The 20,255-nt window shown below is 41.1% G+C and overlaps 1 protein-coding gene across 2 annotated transcripts in view; it reads right to left on the bottom strand.

The window, feature by feature from the left end:
• FAM228A (family with sequence similarity 228 member A) overlaps nt 1-20,012 on the bottom strand; it is a 39,345-nt gene extending 19,333 nt beyond the window's left edge. The window contains exons 1-6 of one of the 2 annotated variants that reach the window (XM_049902757.1): nt 19,857-20,012; nt 16,961-17,067; nt 14,950-15,018; nt 10,429-10,509; nt 8,780-8,867; nt 8,503-8,659 (exon numbers count right to left, since the gene is read on the bottom strand). In XM_049902757.1, coding sequence (XP_049758714.1) covers nt 8,503-8,659; nt 8,780-8,867; nt 10,429-10,509; nt 14,950-15,018; nt 16,961-17,067; nt 19,857-19,920 — 566 coding nt within the window. In that variant the 5' untranslated portion in view covers nt 19,921-20,012. The remainder of the gene's footprint in view (nt 1-8,502; nt 8,660-8,779; nt 8,868-10,428; nt 10,510-14,949; nt 15,019-16,960; nt 17,068-19,856) is intronic. The other variant, XM_049902758.1, reaches the window with a different exon arrangement.
• Nucleotides 20,013-20,255: the final 243 nt, after the last annotated feature.

The raw sequence follows: 20,255 nt of genomic DNA, 5'->3' as shown, positions 1-20,255 counted from the left end.
CCTGTCTGTCTGGGACCAGAATGGCCAGTGATGGACAAGGAGGCAAAGGTATGAAACAACCTGGCAGGCCAGGGGACTTGCAAGCATGCTGGCCTGACCAAGGGATCTTTGTGATTTACTTATTTTTTTAGGGAGAGGGGATTTTTGATATGAAGTTAGAAAGAGTGGCAGGGCCCAGATGGCACCCTTTGTGCTGTTAAGGAGTGTGGACTTTATCAGAAAGGCTGTGGGAGGCCAGTGGAGAGTTTTCAGTTGGGGAGTGTTGATCACTTCCAAAGATCACTCTGGTGGTAGGGAAAGGATGGACAGGAGGGGACAAGACTAAAGGGAGGAACACTGAGGTGATAACAAAGGCTGGAGAGTAGAGAGGGAAGACGAAGGAAATGAAGGCAAAAAAAAAGCCTGATTGGGTGGGATGAGGAGTTATGTAATTACATATAAATAATAATATGTTAAAATTGGTAAAGGAACCATGATTAGCCACGGAAATAAAATATAAAACTTCCAAATCAATCTAAGATACATTTACTAGTTCCATTCCAGTGGGAGAAAGAAGAATGAAGACCAAAGACACAAGGGAAAGATCAGTCCAAAGGACTAATGGACCACAACTACCCAACCTCCACCAGATGGAGCCTACAACTAGATGGTACCTGGTTACCACCACTGACTGCTCTGGCAGGGATTGCAGGAAAGGGTCCTGGACAGAATGGGAGAAAAATGTTGAATGAAATTCAAATTCAGACACACACACAAAAAGACCAGGCTTGCTGGTCTGACAGACACTGGAGAAACCCTGAGAGTATAGCCCCCAGACAACCTTTTAACTCAGTATTGAAGGCACACCTAAGGTTCACCCTTCAGCCAAAGATTAGACAGGTTTATAGGGCCAACAATAACACACATGAGAGACGTACTTCATAGTTCAACCATGTATACGAGACTGATGGGTACACCAGCCCAAAAGCAAAGATGAGAAGGCAGGAAGGGACAGGAAAACTACCAATGCAAACAAGGAAACTGGGGTGGAGAAGGGGAGAGTACTGACACATCGCAGGGTTGGTAACCAATGTCACAAAACAATTTGTGTATTAACTGTATAATGAGAAACTAATTTGCTATGTAAACTTTCACTTAAATCACAATTAAAAAAAAAAGAACAAAACAAATGAAAGAAAAAAAAAACTTAAAAATCACTAGAGGAAACAAAGTAGAGTTAGTTATTTCAGCAAAATTCAGGATGGGGGATAAAATAAAAATACCAAGAAAGCATAACAGTATTTCCACTTGTGTAGGATTTAGAAGCTTTCAAAAGGCCAATTCTCCTGCTGCAACAACTGGAAAAAGCCAGAATATTTTATATATATATATATATATATATATATATTTTTTTTTTTTTTTTAAGACATTGGGTACCTGTGGAAACAACTCCAGAAACGGGAGAGCCCTTCAGGAATGAGTTGACATTCCTGGAAGTGTTTGTGAATTTCAGGCTTGGGCTGAGGCTCAGGTTTGGCCAGGCAGAGGGAGTCTCCAGGGGGAAGAGAAACCAAAAACACTTTGGCAGCTATGCAGGGCTGGCAGGTCAGGCTGAAAACTCAGGGGCCCGAAATGTACAGCCAGTTTTGCTCATGGGACATTTGCTGAGTTCTGGGTCTATACAGATGGATGGGGAGCTAATCTAGAAGTTTCTAGAAGGCAAAGTGAAATTACCTATCATCTATTTTACTTAGGAGACTAGTCCCATAAGGAGAGTAGACCTATCTGATCTTCCTCTCTGGACATTTGCTAAATTTTTAAGCTGCATGAGGCAGAAGGTTAAAAAGTAAGGTTTAAAACTTACAAATGACAGACTGAATCTCCCACAGTTTTTCATGGCTGTGGGCAGGGGCAGATTAACTAGTAAGCCAGGTATGCACAGGCTTAATTGTATTTATTTACTAATCTCTAGGGCACAATTTCACATCTTTGATGTGACAAAAAACCTTTGTGTACCTTGCTTACTGGGTAATCCATCCCTGGCTGTGGGGACAAGATGCACCAGGCTATCAATCAAATGGAATCTGGGGATGAACTAGGACTGGATATTATACAAAACTGTAAGCCAGCCCTGAAAGAGCTCGATCGCTCATTGAATCAAGGTGATTAATCCTCACTCTATCTGCCTTACAGGGAAAAGGGGGAATTCTCTCTGATAGAAGAAAACATTTAAAGCCTGTAAGGTTCTTAGAAGAACCTTAAAATCACAACCAAAATGTACTTGACATAAAAAGAGACAGGAAAATTAAAGGAAAAATTAGACAATAGAAAGAGACCCACAGCTGAGTCAGATACTGGAATTACCAGACAGGAATCCTTAAATAACCGTGATTAGTATGTTAAAGAAAATAGAGGGGATGACGTATGAAATAGATGACAATGTGGCATTTCATTAGATAAATGGAATATTTTTAAAAAGACTCAAATGGTCATTCTAGAACTAGAAAATACAATACCTGAAATGAAGAACTCATTGAATGGATTTTATGGCAGACTGAACACAGAAGAAGGGTTACTGAATTTAAAGACAAGTCAATAGAAAATGTCCCAACTAAGACAAAGAGAAAAACAATGGAAAAAGAAAACCAGAACAGCGCTTAAGAGATGTGTAGGACACAGTCAGAAGGTCTAACACACATGTGAGGAAAAGAAGGCAAGAGAGAATAAATCAGTCAGAAGTCCTAACCAGGACTATCTACCTGGGAATGAAACAACAGTTATCATAAAATTTATTTTTATTGGTTCTCTTCCTATATCATATCATTAGGGGTATGGTGTAATCTTGGAGAAATAAGGCCCGTTGGCACTGGAGGTTTTATGAGGCTGAGCACAACAGATACAAACGTTCCTGGGCTACCAGTTGTCTCACTGCTTCTCTAGCCAGGTGTCTGAAGTCATCTGTGTTGGATCACAGCACAATTTCCTCTCATGAGAGACTGAAATGAAACACCCCATCAAATACCAGGGAAATGATTGATTCTTCCACAATTCCAGTATCTTTGGTAGAATTTTTCTCCTGGGGCCTGGTTGGTGTCCTGGAAGTTGGCCATTTAACCTTGCTTTCAACATCTCCCTCCCCGGGTGGGCAAATCAAGCAGTGCAGTTAGTACAGATTCCCAGTGGAGGGTGGAGACTCTACAGGCCTCTGAGTACAGACAGAGAAAAACAGTTGCCATTGAGTCGATAATGATTTATGGCAACCTCGTGTGTGTCAAAGTGCTCCGTAGTGTTTTCCATGGCTGATTTTTTAGGAGTAGATTGCCAGGTCTTTCTTCCGAGGCACCTCTGGGTGGACTCAAGCCTCCAACCTTTCAGTTAACAGCTGAGCACATTAACTGCTTGTATCTCCCCCAATATGACCCTCTCTCAGTCCTTCTATTCCACTCAGTAATGGAGTTGTTTGATCAGAGCCAGAAATCCAAGATGCCCATACCTCAAATTCTTCTCTGTTATTAAAAAAATAGAAGATAAGTTGTGCATACTGGAGTAAAATTTGACACTGAGGGCACAGGTTCGTCTATTCAAATACTATCCACATTTTGAGACCCCACTAAAACTCCATCTTCAGCCCAAAGACTTTTCTGAATAAGCTGGTCAAGAGCTCTTGTCCCAACTCCCTAAAGTGTTACTGTGTTTCCCACTGTAAACACCATACTTAAAGATGGTATTTAAGTATATCCTACTCACGCTTTGTGGACTAAATTATCAAAGTCCTTAGGTAAGGCATTATGTCTTATACCTCTTTTAATGCCCTTAGCCAGTAATCTACATATAGAAATTAGATGTTAAATAAATATCCAATAAAAACAGCGAATGAATAAATGAATGATTTTTTAAACCTCAGGGGACTGACTTATCTCAGTACTTTACAACATTTCATTACAGGCATAAAAACCAAAAAATCAGCTCCATCTAGTCGATCCCAACTCCTGGTGACCCCATGAGAACCACATTCTATAAGGTTTTCATGGCCGTGACCTTTCAGAAGCGAATCACCAGGCCTTTCTTCCAAGGCCCCTCTGAATGGTTCAAACCATCAACCTTTAGGTTAGTAGTCAAGAGTTTAATTTTTTGCACCACCCAGGAACTCTGCATGCATAGAAAAGGATAATAAAAGGCCCTTGAATAAACGGAAGAAGCTGCTTGCTAATGAAGACAACTAACCCAGGGGGCTTCACCTGTACCATGCTCCACCAGTCACCTCCAGTGCTAAGGGGATCAGTATCACAGCACACCCATAGCCCATTCATGTCACTCTCTACACGAAAATACACAATTATTACTAATGGCAACAATAAAATAAAATGGTTACACATTCAGCTAAAACTTATTGCAACTGTCTCAAAAATAAGTGAATTTTAATAGGATAAACAGGTTGAGCACAGGACATTTTAAGGGCAGTGAAAATATCCTGTATGATATTGTAATGGTGAATACATGACATTATACATTTGTCAAAATCCATAGAACTATACAGCACAAACAGTGAACTCTAAACTATGGGCTTTAGTTAATAATAATGTGTTAATATTGGTTCATCAGTTCTAACAAATCTACCACACTAATGTGTGCAGGAAGGAGAGGGAGAATATGGGAATTCGCCATACTTTTTTTTTTTTTATTGTACTTTAGATGAAGGTTTACAGAGCAAATTAGTTTCTTATTAAATAATTAATATACATATTGTTTTGTGACATTGGTTGCCAATCCCACAATATGTCAACATATTCCCCTTCTCAACCTTGGGCTCCCCATTACCAGCTTTCCTGTCCTCTCTTGCCTTCTCATCCTTGCCCCCGGGCTGGTGGGCTCATTTAGTCTCATTTTGTTTTATGGGTCTGTCTAATCAATGGCTGAACAGTAGACCTCAAGAGTGACTTCAGTACTGAATTAAATGGGTATCTGGGGGCTATCCTCTTGGGGTTTCTCCAATTTCTGTCAGACCAGTAAGTCTGGTCTTTTTTTGTAAGTTAGAAGCTTGTTCTGTATTTTTCTCCAGCTCTGTCCAGAACTCTTTATTGTATGTGATCCCTGTCAGAGCAGTCAGTGGTGGTAGCCAGGCACGATCTAGTTGTGCCAGACTCAGTCTGGTGGAGGCTATGGTAGTCGTGGTTCATTAGTGGGAATTCTCTGTACTTTATGCTCAATTTTTCTGTAAACTAAAACTGTTTTAAAAATAAAGTCTATTTTTTTTTTTAAATCTGATTAGCAAGGACTTTGGGTTTTGGAACAAAAAATTAAGGCCAAATGTGTTGCTAAAAACAATTAAAAATTTTGAAAAAAAAAACTTCTTGAAAGAGATAATAAGATAGTAAGGAATTTTTAGGAGATTTGGGAGAGAACTGGAACCCAGAGAGGTGAACCCATCACTCAGGGTACTTTTTGCCCTGAGGGAAGATGCACTTTTGGTGGCTTCTGGGGCTAAGAGGACAAAAGTCAGAATCTGTATCCACCAAGAGTGAGAATTCTAGTAAACCTCCCCTGCTTTGGGGCTGGGACCTGAAGGGCTATTCCCAAGTAGTAAGGGTAAACAAAAACTAAAACAACCCTCACACAACTGCACCCTGGCTTCACACTCCCTACGTGACTCATGCGTTGAACTTGGATTAAGGTGGTACTGAGCTGAAAGTCCTTCCAGGCACATGGCTGAAGCAAACAAAAATCTTTTTAAAAGAAGACTTCATCCTAGGGCTCAAATTATTTTAAAAAATAGTTGTTAAAATATAATGTCTATCACAAAATCAAAGATAACGAGACACATGAATAAACAAGACACTATGAGCCAAAACCAGCAGAAACAACAGATACAGGAAAAAGACACACAGGGACTCCAGATACTGGACTTGTCAGGCACTGACTGAAAAAAACAAACACTGTGTAAAACAGTTTGGCAGTTCCTCAAAAATAAATTATGCTTACTATGTTAAATAACTAAAAAGCCAGACTCTAAAAGGTAAGGACTGAAAACTACAGTGACAAATGTGATAGACTATTATTTCATTACCCTCCCCCCTAAAATTATCTAGACGACCTAGTATTCAAATACTTGTGTAATCTCCTCCTACATTAAGTTTGAGCTTGGTCATGTGACTAGCTCAACATAATTAGTCACAAGGGAAATGCAAATCAAACCCACAAATGAGATACCACTTCACATCCACTAGGATGGCTATTATCAGAAAAACGGAAAATAACAAGTGTTGGCGAGGACAAGGAAAAATTGGATCCATTATCCACTGCTGGTGGGATTGTAAAATGGTGCAGCCACTGTGTAAAACAGTTTGGCAGTTCCTCAAAAATAAAGAAGTTAAACATGGTATTATCATATGACCAGCAATTCCACTCCTAGGTATACACACAAAAGACTTGAAAGCAGGTACTTAACCAGATGCTTGGATACCAATGTTCGTTGCAGCACTATTCACAATAGCCAAAAAGTATAGAAACAACCCAAGTGGCCATCAATAAATGAATGGATAAACAAATTGTGGTATATAAAAAATATACATACAATGAAATAATTCAGCTATAAGAAGGAACGAAGTTCTGATCCATGCCACGGCATGAAAGAACCTTGAAAACATTATGCTGAGTTAATTAAGTCAGACACAAAAGGACAAATATTGTATGATCCCACTTATATGAGATATCTAGAATAGACAAATGCATGGAGACTAAAGTTTATTAGTGGCTACCAGGAGCAGGCAGAAGGGGAAAGCGGGGAGTTATTGCTTAAGGGATAGAGTTTCTGCTAAGGGTGATGAAAAATGTAGAAATGGATAGTGGTGACTATTGCATAACATAGTGGACTTAATGTCACTGAATTGTATACATAAAAATGGAAGAAATGGTAAACATTATATATTTGCTACCACAATAAAATAAAATAATAAAAAGAAGGCTCCTAATTAAAAAAAAAAAAAAGACATCATTAGGAACAGTAAAGGTCCCTGGCGGTATGGTACAAACAGTTTGCACTTGGCTACTCACCGAAAAGCTGGCAGTTCAAATCCACCAAGCAGCACTGTGAAAGACAGGCCTGTTGATCCACTTCTATAAGATTACAGCCACTGAAAACCTTATGGAGCACAGTTCTACTCTGACACACACAGGGTCATCACGTGTTAGAATCAACTCAATGGCAATGGGTTTGGTTTGGTTAAAACCCATTGCCATTGAGTCGATTCCGACTCATAGTGACCCTATAGGACAAAGTAAAACTGCCCCACAGGGTTTCCAATGGGCAGCTGGTGAATTTGAACTGCTGACCTTTTGGTTAGCTGCCAAATGCTTAACCACTGTGCTACCAGGGCCCCTTGGTTTGGTTAGGAAGAGTAAAAATGCAATCCACAAAATAGGAAAAGATACTTACAACACATATAACTGAAACACCTACAAATCAATAAGACAGACAACCTAACTGGGAAAAAATAGCAAAAGTCTTGAATAGATACTTCGCAAATAAGGAAACCCAAAGAGCCAAGAGGGATATGTATGAAAAGTACTCACTCTCATGGGTAATCAGGAAAACACTATTACACAGCCATCAACTTTACTCAAAATGTCTAACAACTGCACCAAGGGCTGAGAAGATTATGGAGCAACAGTGATTCTCATCCATGCTGATGACAGCGTAAACAGAAACAGCCTCTTTGGAAAACAGTTTAAGGTTATCCTATGACCCAGAAAACTCCACTCCTAGGTACAAACCCTAAGAAATGAGGCTTGTGTGACCCGAAATACTGTGCTAGGTTATTCATAATAGTGCCATTCATAATAGCCAAAACCTGGAAACAATTCAAATGTCCATCAACAGTGGCATGGTTAAACAAATGATGGCATAGCCAGACAATGGAATACTATCCAAATCAGAAATAAATATACTGGAGCTATATGCAGCAACATGAATGGTGTGCAAAAGAAGTCAGTCACACATGGAATTGTACACTTGTATGTAACCTATACCTTGATAAAGATGTTTTTTGAAAAGTCAGCCACAAAAAAATAAATACTGTAAGATTCTATTTATATGAAGTCCAAAAACAGGCAAGATAAACTATGTTGTTTAAAGATGCAAAATTAGCTGGTAACATTATCAGGAAAACAAGGAAATGAATACTTATAAAAATGAAGGCAGTCTTGGAGGAAAGAGGGGACTGTCACCAGGAAGGGGGCACACTCCATTTCTTGACCTGGGTGGGGATTTCACTGGACTGGCTTGGCAATTTGTGAAGCTGTATGTTTGTATTTTACCCTGTTCTCTGTGTATATTTCACGATACAAAAGGGAACACGGTCACAATAAAAAAAAAAAAATACAAAAGGGAACACGGTCACAATAATAAAGCTATAAATCACTAAAAGAAAAAACTGCGATTAGTTAGATCTGCATTAGGAATTAAACTAAAGTGCAAGCTACATGCATATTTTTCCACTGACAATCCTGGAGCTTGTTCATCTCTACCTGCATGGACTACGAATTTTACTTCTCAGGGTTCTCCCAGAGTCCTTCCACCTTTCTTTTGGTATCACGCTGTGTAGAGTGAAAGTGAACTGGGGCAAGTTCACACGTAGCCTGGCCTTCTCTGTTTCTTTATATTCTTTTTTGGAATATTGTTTTCCTGCAGGAAGATAAGAAATCTAAGTCAACACTCTTAAAGTCAACTCCAGTTGCTCTTGGAGCATGAAATCATCCGACAATCAGCAGTCTCCACAAACGAAGCCCAGTGATCACAAAGTACCTGTGTCACATTGGAGAACAGCTCTGTTCTCTTCATCCACCTCTTGCTGTCTTTGAAACAGAGGATCATAAAACACTGGGACTGAAGCCTAGAGAAAATGAGACTCTTGAGAATTCGAGTACGGTCTGAATACTGAGCTTTTTATATCTGTCCCAAGCATTCAAGTATGGCCTTACCCTAAGTACCAATAAAAAAGGCCCGTGAATATGTTAATCCACAGAGTGGTGTGGAAGGGTGAACACCTCCTGCCCAGATTAGGATATTTCACGGAATCTTAAATGGCTGAATGGAAGGAGGGTTGCCCAAATAGAAGAGACACACTTCTGTTCAGAGTTCTACTGTTATCATTCTGTTAAAACCAAAAACCAAACCCACTGCTGTCGAGTCGATTCCGACTCATAGCAACCCTATAGGACAGAGTAGAACTGCCCCATAGAGTTTCCAAGGAGCATCTGGTGGATTTGAACTGCCGGCCTCTTGGTTAGTAGCTGCAGCACTTAACCGCTACACCAACAGGGTTTCCATCATTCTGTTAGTCAATAAATATTTGCTGATGGCACCATGTGCCACACCTGGGCTAGTTCCTGTCCTTAAGGATCTCTCAGTCTAGTAGAACTGACAAGTAACACAATGACAATCTAGTCATGAGCGGAGTCAGCTCAGGATATTTTAGGAGCTCAGCGCAGCATTCCTAGCTCAGCTTGGGAGGAAGAACGCCTCCAAGGGAAGCTGAAAACTGATCTTGGAGGACGTGTGAGAACTAGTTGGGTGAACATTTGTGTGTCTCTAGAGAAGGGGAGTACAGAGGTTATTGAGAAATATTTTACAGTTCTGACTGTAAGCTTTAGACAGAAGGACCATTTTTTCCCTTCTTTTATCCCCCTATAGCACTTAACTTAGTGCTGGGCCCAAGAATACTAGGTAAATAATTACTGAATAAACGCAGTAGCATAATACATGCGTCCTCCAACACCCTACCAAGTGAGATCCTCCCTACAATGAAGATAACTTTTTTCTCTTCATAATAATGATCTGGCTTGGTTTTCCAGGAGAAGCAAAATAAACCACTTCCCTCTTCAGGGCCACACACATTTTTTTTTTTTTTTTCCATGAACAATAATATCAGTTGCTACTTCAGTTACATAAGAGTAAAACTGAAACCTATACCTCTAAATTTTGACTCAAGTATTGGCAGTTTAAAATCTGAAGCCTCGTTACAAGCTCCCCCGTTAGCTCTTTCGGGCAGCCTTTCTTGATATCCTCCTTGTTCCCGCAGGGAGAGGCGCTCTCCCTCCGGAGTGCCACTGTCCCCTGCGCAGCCTTCTACCACACCCTCATCCCTCTCCCCTCTATTCACTACCCACATACCTCTCTCTCCCTCCTGTACTTCAAGTTTCCTGAATGTGAGTGAGCAAACGAATGAATGAGTGATCACACACACTTGTGCCATGTTCGCACAGTATAAATAAACTCTCCAGCAGGCTAAATTACTTTGAGTTCCTATTCTAAAAGGCAGGAGGAATGCTTTTGTGGATTTTTTTTTTTTTTTAATGAACAGAGGATATCTGTAAGACTTCTAAAATGACTAGGCTGTCCCCAACCCCAGAACTTCTAAAAATAAATAAATAAAAGGGGAAAACCTACTCTACCTTTCCATATCTTGAGTCCTTTTTCCTCATATGAAAAGGATTACATACTTCAGGATTATAACGGTCTCCAGATACAGTTTCCTTTAAAATAATAATAATAATAAATACACCTACAGAAAAAAAATCACTACATACAGAAGGCTCTTGCAGGATTCATAAAAGCCAAATACTTTATTCTATATTTATATAAAAGCATAAATTCAAAGGGTGAGGAGAAACCTCAGAAGTAACTTAGTCTGGGATGCAAGGCCACCTTATCCTGAGAGAAGTAATCATCCAGCTTTAGTCTGAAGTCATCAGCTAGCCTTCGCTTCAGAACTTTCTGCTCCGTGGGGAAGGTACTCTTTTGCTGATTCTAACCACTGAGAAAGGGCCTTTGGTGGCACAGTGGTTAAAGAGCTCGGCTGCTAACCACAACGTCAGTGGTTCAAACCCACCAGCTGCTCCGCGGGAGAAAGATGTGGCAGACTGCCTTAAGGACCCATTGCCATCGAGTGGATTCCAATTCATAGCAACCCTATAGGTCAGAGTAGAACTGCCTCGTAGGGTTTCCAAGGCTGTAATCTTTACGGAAGCAGATTGCCACATCTTTCTGCCACAGAGCGGCTGGTGGGTTCCAACAGCCAACCTTTCAGTTAGCAGCTGAGCGTTCAACCACAGCACTACCAGAACTCCTTGAGTCAGAATCCAATTGAAGGCACACAACAAAACAACCACTGAGAAGTCTGTTCTTACACTGAGTCCAGATCTGCCTTATAACTTCCATGGACAGATTCTAGTTTTCTTCCTGGAAGCAACACAAAAATATACATATCCATTATCAGCCTATAAGCCTTTCAAACATTTAGAGGTTTCATTTCCCCTTGTGCCATCTCTTCTTTGAGCTAAATACCCCCTTTCTTTCCACTTCTCCTTCTAAGCCCCACCCTCCTCTAAAGGCTCTGCAACTGGTCAATGTCCCCTATGCAGTGTGACATCAGAAGTAAGGGCATAAGGACAAGGTGGACCAGGACACTGATGCTTCCCACGCTAAGCACAGACTCTCTTAACACCTCTTTCAAAGAATTCAGAGCCCACGTTTTCTAGGAAGCCAGATCACATGGTTGACTTACTGTCATTTAAAATCACTTGGACTTCAACACACGCTGTTTCTGAGATGTGGCTTCCCCATCTTATAATTAAGCAGTCATGTTTCTGGGCACAACTGTAGGATCTTGCAGTTTGATTTCAAACAGGCCTGATTCAGTCTTGAGCTCTGTCTCTAACTAGCTCGGTGAACTTGGACCGGTTTCACCTCTCCAAGTGTTTGTTTTCTTATCCATAAAATGGGGTTAATAATGATACCCGTACCATAAGGTTGTCATGAGGATATCTTGAAATAAGAACCACGATGATAATTTCTCCAAGTATTAAATTTTATTATAGCAAATATAATGTTGTGTGCCATCAAGTAGATTCCAACTCATAGTGGCCCTGTAAGACAGAACAGAACTGCCCCATAGGGTTTCCAAGGAATGGATGGTGAACTAGAACTGCTGACCTTTGGGTTAGCAGCTGAGTGCTTTAACCACTGTACCACCAGGGTTCCTCTAAAACAAACCCATTGCCATCAAGCCAATTCCAACTCATAGTGACCCTATAGGACAGAATAGAACTGCCTCATATGGTTTCCAAGGCTGTAACCTTTATGAAAACAGACTGCCACATCTCTCTCCCACAGAGTAAGTTTGGACGCTTAACCACTGGTGCCACCAGGGCTCCTGAAATATCATAAATATCATTAATGCCCTAATATTTCAGTTAAACTACTCTCGGAAGGACAATGATCTTGTAGTACACACATAAGGCCAACAGATTTAAATTCGTTACAACAAATAGGTGCACCTAAATAGAGCCCTGGTGGCACCAGTGGTTAAGTGTTTGGCTGCTAACCAAGATGTCAGCAGTTTGAATCCACCAGCCACTCGGAATCCACTTGACAGCAATGGGGTGGGGGTAGGGTTTTGAAATTCAAAAAAAGGATCCTGACTTCAAAGTTAAAAATCTTTAAAGAAACAAAAATTTTGTACTTGCTTTGTAAAGCCAAACTGAAGCATAAAGCATAGAAATGGCAGGCTCTATACATTAATAGTTGGCTAACTCAATGGCCAGGTAATCCCATTCTCCCCTGCTTACTTCCTACTATAGAGATTGGAAAGCCAGATGCTCTCTTCCTGTCCCACTTATATCTAGGACTTGTATAGCTTGGTCCTTAGAGCTAGAACCCAGGTTGGGCCAATAAGACCCACGGGGGAATCTACTGGGGGCTTGCTTCTAGGATGTGCTTCCTGATAAATGGAGCAGGGTAAGGGAAGAGTCCCATAGCACCATTCCTTGCCCATTCTTTCTGCCTTGAGTATAGACCTAATACCTGGAGCTGTAAGCAACCATCATCTAAAACGTGTGGGTGAAGGGGAAAAAGTGAAAACATTAAGGACAGCAGAGTAGAAAAAACCTGGGTCGCTAATGACATTGTTAGGCTGCCAGAACCCACTATGAGACCACCTTCCTCTGGATTTCTTGCTAAACAAACAATAAATGTCCTTACGGCTTAAGCTACATTTACCTAAAAGTATATAGATAGTTCCAAATCAATTATCTCTACCCCCTCCACCCTAAACCAGGTTTAAAAATGCAGTCAACTATAATACAATTCAATGAATTCATCCTAAATAAAACCTTGGAGCTATTTACATAAACAGTGAAAATGCTGGCCTAGCTCAAGTCAAGAAATCAAATGACATATTGCATTGGGCAAATCTGCTGCAAAGACCTCTCTAAAGGGTTAAAAAGCAAAGATGTCACCTTGAGGACCAAGGTGCACCTGATCCAAGCCATGGTATTTTCAGTTGCCTCAAATGCATGCAAAAGCTAGACAATGAATAAGGCTGACCAAAGAATTGATGTCTTTGAATTATGGTATTGGCAAAGAATATTGAATATATCATGGACTGCCAGAAGAATGAACAAATCTGTCTTAGAAGAAGTATAACCAGAATGCTCCTCAGAAGGGAGGATGGCAAGACTTCATCTTCTGTACTTTGGACATGTTATTGGGATGAACCAGTCCCTGGAGAAGGACATCATGCCTGGTAAAGTAGAGGGTCCGTGAAAAACAGGAAAACCCTCAATGAGATAAACTGACACAGTGGCTGTTATATATCGGGTCGTTATGAGTCAGAACCGACTTGATGGCACCTAACAATAACTACAACTCTTCAAATTATACTTTATTAAAATAAAACAAAACTCTCAGTACCGTTTTATTTGTATGCTGTAAATAATATCCGAAATTCTCTTGTTTTGTTTTTTTCAGCCCTCTATTTTTATATGAAATTACTTTTTCCATAATTCTCTGCTGAAGAGGCTTTGCAACATTTTCAACCCATTTTTTATGTAATATTTCTCTTCTTCTTTCTTTAAAATCTTCCAGATGCTGAAAATATGTATCTAATCTCTAATGAAGTGATAAAAAAAGGAGGAAAATAAATTATCATAAAATTTTCCATTTATTGTCATTTGAAGCGGGGGGAGTTAATTGTTCCCACTCCTAAGCCCTCAGACACACTCAGGTTGCAAAGTTCCAGCATAAAATAACTGAAGAACAGAGTAAAGTTCAGAAAGAGAATCTGAGAGCAAAGAACAGGAAGGACTCATGAAACGTTCTAAACCGAGACCATTTTAAACCACATTAAGTCATCCCTAACTCATGAATCTCTTGTTCTTATGTATTTCAAAGCTTTCCTTGGTCACCCATTCCATATCTCCACTTCATCATCAGGAAATTTCCCTGTTCACCCATTCCATGTCTCTACCTCATCATTAGGAAATTCTGTGACAAAATTGTCGTGTAGAAGAAGTGCACTAGACTTGCTCCAACACCTCTCTCTCTGGATCTATAACTGGAAGGGAATCCTACCTACCTCTTTTGCTGCTCAAATGAGAATATGTGTGAACACCCTTTATAAACTGTAAATTGCAATTCAAATGTCAAAGTTTTATTATAACACCTAATTTCAATCCCTCTCACAGCAATTCCTCTTGTGTTTATTAATTTCTTAATGACTATCAGTACTGGTTAGTCGTTGTCCTTAAACACTAATTTATTTCCAGTGGCTTTATATAACCTCACTGAGATGTGGGAACATAAGGGGAAAAAAAAAGGCAAGTTTTAGTAGGAAAGAATTTCTATTCAGTACCAAGACAAAAAGGGAGAGCAGTTAGAACAATCTCTCAGATCCTTTAAAGACAGATCCAGGTGGAATTATGGGGAGGAGGGTTTGGACCTGTTAGTGATCCTGCAATGGGGTGCACAACCTCAGATCTATGAAAGTATAAAAAAGAAAATCAGAGGAGCCTCGTTCTCCCTACAAAATGAATCTCCTTAACATGGTAATCAACTCTTGATCACGTTGCCATTCATCACTCTTGCTCACAAAGAATATATGTACTTAAAATACACAGTGCACAGCCAACTCTTACCTTCACAACATAATTTTCTCTAAGTAATATTGCGTGTACAGCTTCATCAATGTCTTCTCTAGCTAATTCCTACAATTACAGAATTGAAAATTAGGATGTAAATCCTGAAGGAATAAATCAAAATTACAAAACTCAGTATATTTTACTAGCAATTTGAATGTAAATTCAATGTCTGTACCTCAAAGCATATTTTGTAACTTTTGATTATGGAAAATTTCAAACAAGAGTCCCCATAAACCTCTCACCCAGGTTCAACAACTATCAACTCAATCTTAAAAAAAAAAAAAATTTTTTTTATTTCATCTAAATCCCCTGCTTCCACCTCTAATTATTTTGATGCAAATTCCTGACATCATATTATTAAATCATATTTTTAAAATACCAAGACAGCTTACTAATTAAAGAGATCTTCTATAAAGTGAATTCTCTTTTCAGGCATTCAGTAGGTATTTTCTTAAAGGGCTCCTGAAGTTTTTCACCTTTTGCTAGGTTTCTTTGTAAGTCAAAACCACAGAAAATTAGATCTAGCTCAACTGGTCCAGAGTCCTGAGCTAGTTAGTAGCCACTAGTGGTCTTCATCCATATTGTCTCACATCTAGGGACCTGCTGTTTCCATTATGAGTTTGGGTAAAGCTTATGCATTTAAATCCTCACTTTAGGGCTTTTGCAATTGGATCATATGAAATGATCTTCCAGGTTTTATTCTTTTAGGACTAAGTAGGAATGAACAGCAAGGCACTAAAAACTCAGTATCTGGAAGAGAAATATTATTTAAAAGAATTATCTCCAATGTAAAATAATACAGGCTCTTCAAACTATGTTATTCAGTCTCAGGCTCTTCTCTCTGTTCTGCCAACCTGAGTGCATCAGAACAAAACAAACCACAAACTCAAACACTCAATCTGTGAATGAGAGAAATCCTGAAAAGGAGAGTTGGATTTTTACCCATGTATTTAATCGCTTCACGTGAACTCTAAAATGATATTCAGGCAGCTGCTCTTGTCTTCTTCTCCAAAATAAAAAAAGCTCTCCTAATAATTTAAACAAAATCTGGATCTAAAGCCATCTCATACTTATTTTAAGATAGCAAATGACAAATTATATAAAACAATTCAACACTTTTCCTCTGATACAATGCAAATTTAGAATCAATCACTATTTACGTGAAGTAAAAGGTTGACAAGCATCTTGAGGAATCACATTTTTTTGAGCCATTGTAGTAACACCACTGGCAAATGTTAACACAGTCTTTCAGTCATGCAATAGATTTTAAAAGAAATACAGTTTTTGTCATCGATGGCTCCTTCTTTGTGATTTTGCCATACAATATAAGGAAAATGTTAAGAATTAATAGCACTTTTGAAATCTACAGCATCCTATGGGCACACATAAAGAAATTAAACGTCTCACTCCTCATACAGCCACAGCATGTGGGGCAAAAGAAATTACCAACGGTTTTTCCTTACAATGAGGCAAATTATAGGATCATGTAAAGCAATAAAACTTCCTTTACGAGAAGATAATTACTTTTCCAGACCCTAAAGTATCAGGAATCCACCAGCCTCCCCAGACCTCTCCTGCAGGGCGGGCGTTGGAACGCTGCGTTTACTCCCCTGTGGGAACCTCGGCCAGGAACAGGGACACTCAACCAACCATTGGCAAAATTGGATCCTAGGCCATTGCCATTCGACAACTTTTTTTTGAACAGCGAATATGTGCTAGGCGCTCTTCCGGTTCTGGGGAATGCAACCGTGATTAAGAGGATATAAAACCAAAAGCCCAATGCGGTCCAGTCGATTCCGACTCATAGTGACCCTACAGTACAGAGCAGAACTGCCCCATAGGGCTTCCAAGGAGCTGCTGATGGATTTGAACTGCCAGTCTTTTGGTTAGCAGCTAGCTCTTAACCACACCGCCAGCAGGGCTTCTAGGAAGATAATAGTAACTCCTAATCTTGAAGGGTTTAAATCCTACCACCAAAATAACGCCTCAAAAAGCCATGTTGTTTTACCTCCATTAAAGAAACTGCCTTGGGGTCTGGCCATTCTTTCAATTTTTCTGGCCTGAAATGGTCACCATAGTTCGAAGTTTTCATGGCAGCCATAGATAATACGATCTCTGAGGAGAAAGAAGTAAAGTGAGAGTATTCAGTAACACGGTTACAGTGGGAAAAGCAAGAACTCTATGCTCGGAGAGCGGCTTGAATCCTTCCACTTTCAAGGTCCGGTAACTAAAACAAAATCCTAGGCGCCTCTTGCCTTAGTTTCTAAAAACCAAAACCAAACCCACTGCCTTCGAGTCGATTCCGACCCATAGTGACCCTACAGGGCAGAGCAGAACTGCAACATAGAGTTTCCAAGGAGCGCCTGGCGGACTCGAACTGCCTGCCTCTTGGTTAGCAGCCATAGCACTCAACTACGCCACCAGGGTTTCCTAGTTTGTAAAGCGGGATGATTCTCTCTCCCCGGCGCCCCGGGTCACCCTTTTGGGCCACAGTCCTCACCGGGGAGGGGTCCCCGCTTTCTGCTGCGCAGCTTTCCCGGGCCCCACCTCTGCGGAGGGGCTGCCGCCGGGTGGGCGCAGCCTGGGCCGGGGCAGTGCTGCAGCCCTCACTCCCGCCCGCCCTGGACGCCGGAACGCCCTCTCCGGCCACGCCAGGCCCCTGCCGGCGCCGGCTGGGCTCCGCGGGCGAGGTCCCCCGGGCGCGGGCGCGGCCGCCGGTCGGGAGGAGCCGCCGAGAGCGGAGGCGCGCGGGCAGGGCGGTACGCACCACGCGGGCGCGAGCGGGCCTTCTCCAGGCTGCCCGGAAAGGGCAGAAACGTCGGTTTTTAAACGACCAGGAGGCAGCGCGGGGAACGTGGGCATTCAACCGCCCTCCAGCACCTTCTGTCTTGACTTTTAAAAAATACATTGAGATCATATAAATAAGTACTAAACAAAATTTAACATTTACCTTTTGTTTTTTTTTTAATTTTTTATTGTGTATTAGGTGAAAGTTTACAGAGCAAATGAGCTTCCCACTGGAAAGTTTGTACATAAAGTGTTTCCCCACAATGGATCCGCACATTCCCCATTTCCTCCCTGGGTTCCCCCTTTGCTTTGGTCCGGAATGTCTACCACTTCCTGCCTTCTCATCTTTGCTTTGGGGCAAATGTTGCCCTTTTGATCTGCTAAGTGATGGTTCTAAGGAGCGCGTTCCTCTCCACTGCCGGTTGGTTGAGTGCTACAACCAGAAGAGCGGGATGATTTTTAGTAAATTGTCAGGCCCTTTTTTTACGGGAGCAGGGGCTTCTTTTTGAAACCTCGCGTTGAAGGGTAGAGTTAAATAATTGAGACAGCCTACAGTCTCCCAAGCAACTTTGCGTAGTTATTGATTAGAGCAACAGATTCCCTAAACCAAAACCTGCAAGGGAATAAATGAGAATTTATTATGCTGCACTAAGTCCCACAAACCTCAGGCACTTTTGATCATCACCATTTACAACTGAGGGAACTATGTACTGGTCAGAGAGGTTGAGCAACTTTCACAAAGTAACAAAGCAAATGATTGCCAACATTTAAACTCAGGTCTTTCTAACCCAAAATTATGTGCTATTTATCTTATGCTGGTGGCCTAGCGGTTAAGTGCTACGGCTGTTAACCAAAGAGTTAGCAGTTCAAATCCACCAGGTGCTCCTTGGAAACTCTACGGGGCAGCTCTACTCTGTCCTATAACGTCACTATGAGTTGGAAGGCACTGGCTTTGGTTTTTGGTTCGGTTATCTTATGCCATGGTGCCCATTCACTAAGTAGATATGTATATGTTAATTTTCTATTATTCCTCCCTTATTTGATTTGACAGCTTTGAATATTTTATTTGCAGTTATAAAATTTGAGAAAATCAATGTATTTATTCTGCTCCTACCTTTTCTTTCCTTCCCAATTTAGTTCTGTCCCATGACTGGAATCCCGCCTTTGTTTCAGTCTCCCGCCTGCAGTTAATAGATTCAATGTTCATTGTCAGCCCTTTTGCTATATTTTCTTTACGTCTTAGTTGACTCAGATTCCTTATTTGGTGGTTTCTTCAAGAAGGGCTCATGGGAACAATATTCCCCCAGTTCTCGCATACTTAAATATGCATGTTACCTTGATACCTTAATGACAGTTTGCCTGGAAAATTAAAATCCTTGGGTCACAGGAGGGCTTGATAGGCCTTGTTGCACTGTTTTCTCAGGCTGAACGTTGTTCTGGAGAATACAAGCCTCCACAATTTTGTTCCCCCATTAAAGTGACTTTATCTTTTTTCCCGATTGTTTCAAGAATTCTTCATCTTTAGAGGATATGGCTGGGTACTGACCTCTGTGCTGCTTTTTTGTGATCTATAGCATGCCCTTTCAATAGGAAGATTTATACACAGTGTAAAAACTGCACAGGCACAGCATCTGACCTCCTCTAACTTCACGAGGGGGAAGGAGAATCAAGATCAACAGCCCCAGGCTGATTCCTATGACGCAGAGGTCAAACATGCCTCCTCTCACCACCATCTTGTACCAATTCTGACACCAACCATCCCTCCCATGACACTCTAATTCTCTGCTGGTTTCAATAATTCATTGCAATGGCCACACAGAGCTCACAGGCAATGATTACAGGGTTTATTAGGGAAGTAACAGGTTACAATTCAGGTTGAGGAATGCTTGGGGTACAATTCTTCCATCAGAACAGTTTCTTCTCAGCCATGCCTACAGGCACGCCTCTCTCTGGCCCCTTGGGCTTCGCAAGTGTTACAAAGGTTTTAGCTTGGCTAACTGCCAGTCTACTGGTAAGCCTCAGTTCCAGCTCCATGGGTCAGAAAACCTAGCTCCACCAAGTGCCTGGAGGTATCCTACTCCGCTCCGCCAGCAAGCCTCCTCCCCAAAGGCACTCACCTTTCTCAATCTGTGGGCTGGAAATCCCACTGCACTGTCTTCTCCTGGTCTCTCCTGCCACCATTTCTCTGCCACTGCTTCTCACTGTCTTCAGAGTTAGTTACAGCATTCTCTCTCAATCTCATGGAGCTTCTCAGTGCGGGGATCCTGGGTCCAAAGGACATGCTCCACTCCTCACTCTTCTTCCTTGGTGTTGCTGAGATCCTTTCTCTCTCTGGAATTGGCTCTCTTTTAAGCCTAGCAGGATGGCAAAACTGACCAACTCCCTTGATGGGCCACAATTACCTTATTTGTACAGTCCCATCAAATCATTTGGTGAGAGTTACAAGACCATGGTGAGAAAGGCCACACGAAAGCAACCCATCATACCACATACAGGTGTTTGTCATACCTCAAATG

Source organism: Elephas maximus, chromosome 12 (assembly GCF_024166365.1).
Source record: "Elephas maximus indicus isolate mEleMax1 chromosome 12, mEleMax1 primary haplotype, whole genome shotgun sequence".
Taxonomy (NCBI): Eukaryota; Metazoa; Chordata; class Mammalia; order Proboscidea; family Elephantidae; genus Elephas; species Elephas maximus.
Note: the sequence above shows the minus strand (reverse complement) of the source record. Positions and strands in the feature narration are given on the sequence as shown.